The sequence below is a fragment of the Octopus sinensis genome, linkage group LG27 (assembly GCF_006345805.1).
Source record: "Octopus sinensis linkage group LG27, ASM634580v1, whole genome shotgun sequence".
NCBI classification, from domain to species: Eukaryota; Metazoa; Mollusca; class Cephalopoda; order Octopoda; family Octopodidae; genus Octopus; species Octopus sinensis.
The window spans coordinates 8,164,679-8,176,164 of NC_043023.1; the positions used below are offsets into that span (position 1 = coordinate 8,164,679).

The window sequence follows — 11,486 nt, forward strand, 5'->3', positions numbered from 1 at the left end:
TGTGTCCAAAGTTTGAAGAGAAAGCAGTCCAGACGGTTGCAGAGTCTGTTGGTGAGTATAAAATAACTGTAATTGATTTCTATAAATTTTACCTTCACCTGAAATATATTATTTGTGTGAATGTCTGAGAACAGGTTCCATTCTTAGTTTCCAATTCTTATTTCAGTGTGTCCAAGGTGTAGAGAAAAAGCAGTCAAGACGGTTGTAGAATCTTTTGGTGAGTATAAAATAACTGTAATTGATTTCTATAAATTTTACCTTCACCTGAAATATATTATTTGTGTGAATGTCTGAGAACAGGTTCCATTCTTAATTTCCAATTCTTATTTCAGTGTGTCCAAGGTGTAGAGAAAAAGCAGTCAAGACGGTTGTAGAATCTTTTGGTGAGTATAAAATAACTGTAATTGATTTCTATAAATTTTACCTTCACCTGAAATATATTATTTGTGTGAATGTCTGAGAACAGGTTCCATTCCTAATTTCCAATTCTTATTTCAGTGTGTCCAAAGTGTGAAGAAAAAGCAGTCAAGACGGTTGTAGAGTCTGTTGGTGAGTATAAAATAACTGTAATTGATTTCTATAAATTTTACTTTCACCTGAGATATATTGTTTGTGTGAATGACTGAGAACAGGTTGTAGGAAAGAAAAGACACAATGAAGAGAAAAACAGTGTTATCAAGTGATAATTGAATGAGATATTCACAGAAATGTTAGATTATGTAGGCTGTCTTAATAGAGAGAGAAAAGGGGAAGAATTTAGGAAGGTTAGTCTATTTTGTGGTGGTCCTGAATAATGAGCTTTAACATGGTATCACAGCAGAAAGTATAAAAATATTAGCCAAAACCATAGTGGTCACCAGTTGACCATTGATAATAGGAATGTCTGACAATAATAAAATATAGAATAATAAGAAAAATAATTAAAAAAATTTAACTATATATTGTAAAACTTTTAAATATTTATTTCAGAGAGTTTAAATTTGGAGGAAAACCGCTCCCATAGCACATCGAAGAAGGTGGCAGTTAAGCAACAGCAAGTTGGTGAGTATAAAATAAGTCCGTAAGTGATTTCAAATTAGTTTTACTTCACTTGAGCATATTTTGTTTGTCAGAAGGACTGAGAACAGGTTCCATTCTTAATTTTCAATTGAAAAATTATCTGTTTAATAATTCTTTTGAAGAAATTACTGAAATTTAAGAGAATGCCCACCAAGGTTAGAACAGACAAAAGTTAATGATGTCTTTTGGAATAGAGAACTAAAATATGTTATTTGGTTGGGGGTGAACAAGTGCTTTAACGACAAGGCCTTCGTTTTACATTTATACTGTGTTTACTAATAAGTTGTTGTTGTTTTAGCAGGAGTCTCTCATAATCTGGCAGACTTACAATGAAATGCATTTCAAGTGTCAACATCCTGTCTTTTTGTCACTGATAGGAAATCTATCATTACATCCATTAAACGCATTGTCTTTATCGAAGTAGAAAACACTGGCTTGCTACTGAGATAGCCATTGCTTCTTTGTTGTTTTTCTCTCTCTCTCGCATTCTCTTTTTGATAGATACTAGCTGCAAGATGCAATAAATGACATTGTCCTCATCATTTATCATCTGATTTCCATGTTCCTGTGGAATGGATGGTGAGGGGGGGGGGTCACGGTCCAAGTCAGTTCTTATTAGCAGTTACTGTCCACCTTCATTGGTTGAGGATCATGTCCCACTAGAACATTCCAGCTTTCCTATGATGGTCTGCCCTTCCTAACACCATCCACTTTATAAAGGATCCTGGGTGCATTTTATTGTGGCACAAATACAAGAAAGATTGTTATGTATTCAACAAAATTAAACGTTCCTCTCTAACTTATGCAAAGAAATATCAGACATGTTGAAAGAAGAAAGGAAAGTAAATGAATTAGAGAGCAGCTCGTTAAGAAACCTTATGAGGTTACCCGGAAGCTGTTTGCAGATGCTAAGAGTGGCAGGATAAAATGTAATAAATGAAATCCAATTTAGGTATGGTTAGTGGTCAGTAGGGATAGCTAGAAAAGCTTTTTTAGCTATCCCTACTGACCACAATATATATATATTTAACTTATTTGTTTTATTTTTTACTAATCTGAAATTTCACCAGTTACAATCTGCTTTATTTTTGCAGCTATTAATCTTGTCCATTTCTGCCAAGGTGATGAACAAGTACCAGTTGTGTACTGGGATTGATGTAATCAATTAGTCCCCTCCTCTGTAATTGCTGGCCTTGTACCAAAATTTGAAACCAATATTATCCATTCCTGTTCAACTGTTTTCAATTCGCACACTACTACATGAAACCACAACATGCCATTACGGGTTTATTTCTGCTAGTTATAGGCCTGAATGTCCATGTTAGCTAACTGCAGGTTACTCTCATTGTCAGATGATTAACCTTGGTCATTACATTGTATCGTTTAAAAAGAAACAATGTTTTAGTAGTTGAATTAAGCTTTTATTATTATTATTATTAATTATTATTATTAACATTCATTCTCTGAGTTCAGTACCTTCTTGGGTTGACTTTTCATTTCATTCCTCATGGGTCAGTAAAACAATTACAAGTTACATAACATGTCAAACTAATTGACTTCATACTCTCTCCTACAGATCTATCCACTTGTATTAATCGAAGAATTCATAATTAGCATTCATTTTTCAAAACCCTCGTTACCACACTATATTGCTGTCCAACTGAATCATCTCTTCCAATCATATCAAGTAAAACCTTTCGCTTTTCTGTATATTTTGGTGAGACTTCAGTTGGCTTTTTAGTGAGACTGATTGTTTGGTGTTTTAGAACGTGACCTTTAAACCAAGTATTGAGAAGACGACCCATCAAGCCAAGTAAAATTGCAGTCGTGGCAGATACTGGTGCCGTGCTGGTGGCATGTAAAAGCACCCATTGCACTCTGGGAATGGTTGGCATTAAGAAGGGCATCCAGCCGTAGAAACCATGCCAAATCAGACTGGAGTCTGATGCAGCCTTCCAACTTGTCAGCCTCAGTCAAACTGTCCAATCCATGCCAGCATGGACAATGGACGTGAAGTGATGATGATGAACTGGAGGGGCACATACAGGAGATCTACACTGATCCTAAGTGAGATAATTCATTCCCACTCATGGACAGTTTGAAATGCCCCCAAAAAACCATGAATCAAATCTCAACTTGGTGGTTTCTAGCAGAAACAATTATATAGCTGAGTGAAGAAGGCAAAAGCAAAGAGTGACCCAGGAGGTGATGGTGTATCATAGAAAGTATTGTACACAATTATGTTATAAGCTGTACTTAAAGAGTTGTGGCATAAAGGTGAAATGGTTGATGAGTAGTACAAAGCAGAAAAAAATTACTTACCAAAGAAAGCTGAAACAGAACTGATTGAGCAGTTCAGACCCTTTTCAATCTTGAATGTAGATGGCAAGATTTATATGGGTCCAGTTGCCAAGAGATCAGCTACACATCTCCAAAATAATGACTATGAGACCGAGAGTGTCCAGGATGCTGGAATTTCCAGAATCACTGGATGGGTAGAACATGATTTTTCAATCTGCAATGCAATACAAGACACAAAGAAGAATAAAAGGGATTTGAACGTTGTATGACCTGATCTGGTTGATGCTTATGGTTCTGTACCACACAAATTAGTGATGGAACCAATGAACTTCTTTTATATATGAGAGAAGATTAGAGATCTGGCTAGAAGCTGCTGTAATAATTTCAAAATGTGGTTCCTGACAGAAAATTTCACAACAGACATCGTTTGGAAACTGGAATTGCTGTAGGTTGCACAATATCAGTCATTTGGTTTGTGCTTGTTATGGAGATGTTACTTAGATCAGCAGATTGATCAGAAGAAATGGCTCGAGTGAAATCACCCAAGAAGGAATTTAAAGGATGATATAACAATACTAACAAGAGACCAAAAGGGTATGCAAATAGTTCTGGATTAACTAATTCTTTGATCAAGAATGGGGTTTAAACCAAATAATTAATGCAGTCATGTGTCAAAAGGTTAGCTGAAGCAAGTGAAGTTCAAAACAGCATACAAAACCATGCCAAGGGTTAAAGAGAAACCTCTAAAATCTATTGGACGATGGTATGCTACCTCATTGTCCAGTAAGAGTAGAGACATAGAGGTCATGGCACAAACTGAAGGCAATAGCTAAGACAACATTTCCTGGCAAATAAAAGATTTGATGCTTCCAGTTTGATCTGTATCCCTGCCTTGCTTATAAAATCCTTGAGTATCAGTTTTTATGCAACATTTCAGATTTTTTTACTGCTATAATGTATGGATGAACAATTAAATATAGTTAATAAGATTTTGTGAAAGCATAAAGTGTTTGGATACCTGATATGTTTTTGCTCCCCTCTGCCCACCTGGAAAGAAATCTGCTTCATTAAGAAGTCTTCTAACATCTCAAATACATGTGGCACATATATAAGAAAAAAAAATGAAAACTAAAAGAAAAACAGTGTTATCAAGTGATAATTAAATGAGATAATTGTAACATTGTTAGATTATTTAAGATGTCTTAATAGAGAAAGGAAATTGAGGAAGGTTAGTCTATTTTGTTGTAGACCTAAGTATTGAGCTATTTACCTGGTCCCACTGGAGAAAGCATAAAAATGTTGACCAAAAACAGAGTGGTCACCCGATGACCAGCGATGATGACAGGTATGTCCCACTATAATAAAATATAGATTATTAATAAAGAATTTTTACTCAAGTATAACAGTTGCAAATATTTATTTCAGAAACTCCAAAGTTAGAGGAGAAGTGTCTCCAAGATGTTGCAAAACTGTTAGGAGTCGACTGGCAGCAAGTTGGTGAGTATAAAATAACAGTACTTAATTGATTTCAATAAGTGTCAGCTTTTGTTTGTCAGCATGACTAAGAGAAGATCCCATTCCTACTTTCCAATTGAAAGGCTAGCTGTAAAGTGATTCTATTAAAGGTGTTGGTATTACTGAAACATCATAAAATAGCCACCGAGATTAGCGGGGTCAGTAAAATGGCTAAATTAGAGGACACAATTGATTTAATATTGTCTTTTGAGAGAGCAAATTAAGATATGTCATTTAAGGGTAAACTGGTGAGTTAATGATAATTTTTTTTTTGTTTGTTTTACATTTTTACTAAGTTTACATTTTGTTGTTTTTTCTTTGCAAAATGCTTGTTTTAATCAGAAATACGATGGAAAGTGTTTCAGGTGGGACATCTCTGTCTTTCAGTTGGTAGTACAGGACTACATCATTAAGTGCATCCTTTTTTACATGCTCCTGTGTATAGTGAGTGGCATGTTGCAGTCACTCCAGTGTCCATTTAGTTGTGAACCACTCTTCACTGACATGTAATGCTTGATTGTACGTAGGTGGATGGTGTTTATGTTGGTGATTCCTCTCTTCTTTCCTGCAAGTTAAAACTCTCCTCTTTGCTTGGTTTAACTTAACACCTCTCTATTACACTGAGTAACAACGATTTTTGTCCATGGATAACAATTGTTATTTCCTAGAAAATACGAGAATGGCTAGTATCTCCTTCAAACTTTGCTTTCGTCACAATATATACCTTGTAGACCTCACACATTTCAGCTGATGTTGTTTCACAGTGATTTTATGCTGTTGTCTTGATAAATTCACCACAGACACAGCAGAATGTATCTGCCAGATGCTTACAACCTCTTGATGCCATCTGTGATGAATGCAGTTCTTGGATAGTTAGAAATAAACTGAACTGGTGATCTTATGATCCCTTTTTTTACACTGGTATCTATGTTGCCAGAACGTTCTAGAAATTCTTGGAAATTTTAGTAACTTCTTGATTATAGTTCTAGAAATTTCTAGAAAATTCTGCTTCAGTGACTCAGCACTGAATCTGTCTGGAAATAGGTTTCAAAACATTGATGTCCAGGTGACAAAAGCAACATTTGAAGGGAACAGATGTCCTTTCCTTTGATTTCTTGATGGAAATAAATAGGAAATAACACTTAACTTATCAAAGACAACAAAAAATTAAAAGTTTGTTAAGCAGTGTTATTGATTTCTCTCTAAATCATGTTCTTGAACCATTCAAAGAGATCCTTATTATGAGTCATGAACCCATGTTGTCTACCAAAATGTGTTATACTTTTGTATTGGGTCATCCCATAAGTAATGCAGTGTTTTCAATTGTATGAACTAAAAGTCGGAGGGGGATGGGATAAACTACCTGCATCAACTTGCTATAAAAGCAGTACCTTGTACTTATTCTTAGTGTGAGTTTTGAAGAGTGCAGTTAAATTTTAACAGTTATTTTTTCAAAGCTATAATGGAAGTGACAAAGGAGCATATTCGACATATTTTGCTTTATGAGTTCAGTAAAAGCAACAATGCAACAGAAAGTGCGAGGAATATTAATGCAGTATATGGGGATAGGACAATAAGTGTAAGCCAGTGTCAATGGTGGCTCCAGAAGTTCCGAGCTGGAAACTACAGCCAAGAAGATCAACTTTGTTCTGGAAGATATGTAGAGCTTGACGAGGACATCCTGCAAACCCTGGTGGAACAAAATCCCATTGTAACTAGCAGAGAAGCTTGGATTTGGTCATTCAACCATTCATCGATACTTGCATGGTATTGGAAAAATCAGCAAATTGGGTCAATGGATTGCGCACAGAGTAAATGTGTGCTCTTCTCTGCTGCCATGTCTCATGAATGAACCTCTTTTGAACTGAATAGTGACTGGTGATGAGAAAAGGGTTCTCTATAAATACGTTATTCACCAAAGACAGTGGGTAGGGAAAGGAGAAATACTGGCACTCCAGAATAAAAAAGGTCTCTACCCATGTAAGGTGCTGTTATCTGTTTGGTGGGATATGAAAGGTTTGGTCCACTTTGAACTTTTAAACCCTAACCAAATGATAACAAAGGAGATCTACTGCGAGCAGCTTGAGTGGCTTAAGTCAGTGCTAGAAGAAAAATGACCATCTTTGGTTCCAAGATGACAGGTGTTCTTCGATCAGGATAATGCTTGGCCACATACAGCAAGGATGACATTCCAAAGGCTGGAGCAGTTTGAATGAGAAACAATTCCCCACCCACCATATTGCCTCATCCGATTATCCTTTATTCTGCAGTCTTCAAAATCATTTGGACAGAAAAAAATATGAATTCTGTAGATGCAGGCAGAACAGTAGTGGAGGAATATTTTTCATCACGGACAAGTCAGTTTTGGAAGAGGGGCCTTGCAAGTGCGCCAGATAGATGGAAGAGCATTGTAGAAAATGAAGGAGAGTATATTTTAGGTTAAAAAAGAACTTTGTTTATCTTAATTTTGAAGAATAAAAGATGTATAAAACAAATGCATTATTATTTATAGGATGACCCAATGCTTTGTGTAGTTGAGATCATTCTGGTATCTTGTCTCTTTGTATTTGAATTGGCCCAGGTATGCCTAGTAGTACTGGTATTGTCTGATAGTTCAAACCATATCTTCTAGATATTTCTAACTCTTGATATGCTTTAGTTATCAATTATTCAGAAGAGGAGAAACATCACAGACAACTATTTCAGGCATTGACCATGGAATGTTATCAGATGGCCAAAATGGGAGTAAGGATACTAAATAGGATGTATAGTCCAGAGATCTGGGAATATCTTCAGGTTGAGCCAGTTCCTCTCCACATCTCTGGTACTATGGACATGTGTTGCAGGAACAAATGACAAGACAGATTCTTCAAGCCAAACCAATGGAGCAGGGGTCCTATGGGTAGATCACGAACTAAATGGTTGGGTAATAGCCATTGTCTTAGCTGTTTATGTTTGGGAACCCAACCAAAAGCTCTAATGACGGCTGCTTCTGATAGGACCCTATGGAGGAGATGCCTGAAGACTCTGTCTTTACAATCCTCCCAAGAATATTGAGCAGAGACAATGGATGGGTGGATCAAATGGATTGACTGTTGATGGTCTATATTGATTCTTTAGGTTCTCCATACACTTTTGCCTACACAAACACTTCTCCTACCATCTGTTTACCATAAATTTTCGCAAGTGTAATTTTCAATTAATTTTCTTTAAAATCTTCACCATTTTCATCCTGTATTTCCACCTCTTCATTATTATAACATTCTTAGAAACAGAGAACAACATCTTTTATTTATTTTTTTATGTTTCTTAACTATTTCTCATTCACATAATTTATTTGTTACATTTATGACAACCTACAGTACACATCTTTTATGTAATTGTTAATGATTTTGAAATTATTTCTCATTGTTTTATGTTTTGCAGGCAGGAATTTAGGAATCAGAAATATCAAACTGGGGAATATCAGGCATGACTATCCTTTTAACACTGAAGAGCAGGGCTTCCAGATGCTGCACACATGGTACACAAGTTGTGATCCAGAGAGACGAACACTCAAAACACTCAGAAAAGCTCTTGAGGAAGCTGAATGCTTTGAGGCACTTCAATGTCTACCATCAGAAGAAAAGTGAACTTGTGTGTAAATGCTGCAATTGTTTAGTCCAAGGTCAACCTTGATTAAACAGAGACTCATGATCAAATTCCTTCCAGCCAGGACCCTCCTGACTTTATCCTTAGTGTAGGGAACCCAGAATCACATTGTCCAATTTGATAATTGAATTGAGCAGGATTTGGCTACTAATTCTAGCAAATCTATCAAAAACATAAGAGATTCCCTTCCTGAATTGGTCCCTATCTTCTTAGAAATTAACTTTTCAAATAAAGATAAACTTTTAAATGTTTATTTGTTGTTGTTGCTGTGTATCCAACCTCCTCCCCATTATTGTGTAAACAGTTTTAATATCCTCTCAAATATTCATAGTTATCTACCTTCATTTAACCACACGGTTCCGGGTTCAGTCCCACTGCGTGGCACCTTGGGCAAGTGTCTTCTGATATAGCCTCAGGCCGACCAAAGCCTTGCGAGTGTATTTGGTAGATGGAAACTGAAAGAAGCCTGTTGTATATATGTATATATATATATATATATATATATATATATATATGTATGTATGTATGTATGTGTGTGTTTGTGTGTCTGTGTTTGTCCCCCCAACATCGCTTGACAACCGATGCTATTATGTTTACATCCCCGTTACTTAGCAGTTCGGCAAAAGAGACTGATAGAATAAGTACTAGACTTATAAAGAATAAGTCCTGGGGTCAATTTGCTCGACTAAAAGGTGGTGCTCCAGCATGGCCACAGTCAAATGACTTAACAAGTAAAAGAGTATATATGTGGAGGCGCAATGGCCCAGTGGTAGGGCAGCGGACTCGCGGTCGTAGGATCGCGGTTTCGATTCCCAGACCGGGCGTTGTGAGTGTTTATTGAGCGAAAGCACCCAAAGTTCCTCGAGGCTCCAACAGGGGGAGGTAGTGATCCCTGCTGTACTCTTTTGCCACATCTTTCTCTCACTCTTTCTTCTGTTGGCCTGCTCGCTTAGCCAGCAGGCTGTTGTCATTTGAAGGCTAAAACAATGCGAAGCGCATTGTGACCAGTGATGTGTAGCAACATCTGATAATCTGGTCGGTCACGGTGATATATATATCATATAGAGATTCTTTTTCTATGTAATATATGATGTACCTGTGGGCATTTCACTTTGACCTGTTGTAGTGCTTTAAGACAGGTCCCCTCTAATGTAGGGGGTGTTTGAATGAAACTCAGGGTTGGGAGTGCAAGTAAGAGTTATCTCTATTTTATATTCTAGCTTTAGGATCATTGTTAGTTACTAATTACTGCAATTTTTTTATCAGCAGAAAATAAAACTTTATGATTGCATATATAAAAAATAAATCCATAATTTTACAATTTAATTATTGATGTGTAGATAAATCCTTTCCTATTAAGATAATGGTATATTTGTGATTTTAATACAAATGTGGTTGTGGAAAAGACACAATGACTCTCACCTTCCAAATAACTTGTTATTAGATTTGCTCATGATAGGAGAAAACAAAACTGGTTGAACTGAAATTAAAGACAAAAATATTTCAATTACATCAAATTTATTTCAGAAAATGATCAATAGTTACTATGAAAATTTATTAGTATTCAAACAAATTATTTGGTATCAAAGTTTGTAGAAATTATCTCTCTATATATAAACGGCAAAATGTCTGTGTGTGTGTCCTTTATACAAATCCACAATTTTTCAGTTAGAGGGCTCACACTTTCTATGGTCATTTAAAACCGTCCAAGGGTGGTCGTGCACATCTTTACATTTCCCCAGTCACCACACAAAGCCATTAAAAAATCAACAGAAATGACTTTTTTGTGAATTTTCCATCCAAAACACAATCAAAATGCCCAAAACTTGATACGCCAATTGAATGCCAGATAGCTGTATGTGATTGGTCAGAGATTTGGACAGTACTCGCGTGTATGTGCGCTCGCACGCAGCTGTATATGCACTAGAACTATGACCTGGCGTTGCCGGCTCATAGTAGTAGTCAATATATATAAAGCTGAAGTTGTCTGTGTATGGCAGGTTTGGTAGCCTTCAACTAACAGAATCTCCTCCGAGACCCTGTGGCGCAAGTTGACCAAAATTGAGAGTATGATAGAAGAAGGCTTGCTCTTCCTTCCGTAGAAGATAAAATTCAAATCGGACCATGTTAACACCAAAAATTATTTACATCAAAAAGGTGCTTTTTTTCTATGAAAATCCCTAGTTTTTTACAATATTTTTACTGCTGTGTCGCCATTTTTCAGTGTATTTCAACCAGAAAAATGTTCACTTAAAGAGAATAACAAGCAACATAATGCAAAATATTTACTTTTCAAAAATTCCAATTCTAAAGGGTCGAAGCAAACCCGAGCAACGGCGGGTGATACTGCTAGTTTTAAATAAATTGCTAACATATCTTACTGATTTTTAGCTCCAAAACGTGGGAGTGAAATTATATTATATGTAATGTAAAAATACACCAAAAATATAATAAACATGAAATTACTTCCTGAAAGTTGTATGAAACAATAAGTTACTGTTTATGTAAACTAACGGAAACATAGTTTTAGATTTAAACTTATTTACAAAACATAAAATATATCTCTCTTTTACTGACTCTCTAAGTCTAAAAAGAATAACTTTCAACTGAGATGACCCCAAATCAGTTCCTTTACTGAGTGAGATCTTCTTGTTCTGCTCAAAGACTCTCAAAGTAATTTTCATATTTTAATAGAACCAAAGACAAAATATGTTGCTCATAGATAAGTGGTTGAATCTAACAAATGATAAAACAACCGAAAATAATGATAATGTAACTTAGGTGAGTCACAAACTTGAAGGAGTATCGTGAATTCACAAATAAGTAATCCTCTGAGTACAGCACAATTTCAATTGAAAATAAGGAAATATGATGGATTTATTGCTACTTTGAAAAATATTGAAAGACTAGCAGTATCGCCCGGCATTACTCGGGTACATTTTCTTTTCAACCCTTTTGAA

At 35.9% G+C, this 11,486-nt stretch overlaps 1 protein-coding gene across 13 annotated transcripts in view; it reads left to right on the forward strand.

Annotated features, from left to right (window-relative positions):
• Positions 1-11,486, forward strand: part of LOC115225502 (E3 ubiquitin-protein ligase MIB2-like) — a 233,569-nt gene that overhangs the window by 155,686 nt on the left and 66,397 nt on the right. For 2 of the 13 annotated variants that reach the window (XM_036514380.1, XM_036514379.1), the window contains exons 6-8: positions 1-51; positions 167-217; positions 499-549. In XM_036514380.1, coding sequence (XP_036370273.1) covers positions 1-51; positions 167-217; positions 499-549 — 153 coding nt within the window. Of the gene's footprint in view, positions 52-166; positions 218-332; positions 384-498; positions 550-969; positions 1,042-4,785; positions 4,858-8,301; positions 8,743-11,486 lie in introns of those variants that run through there. The other 11 variants (XM_036514381.1, XM_036514385.1, XM_036514382.1 and 8 more) reach the window with 11 other exon arrangements.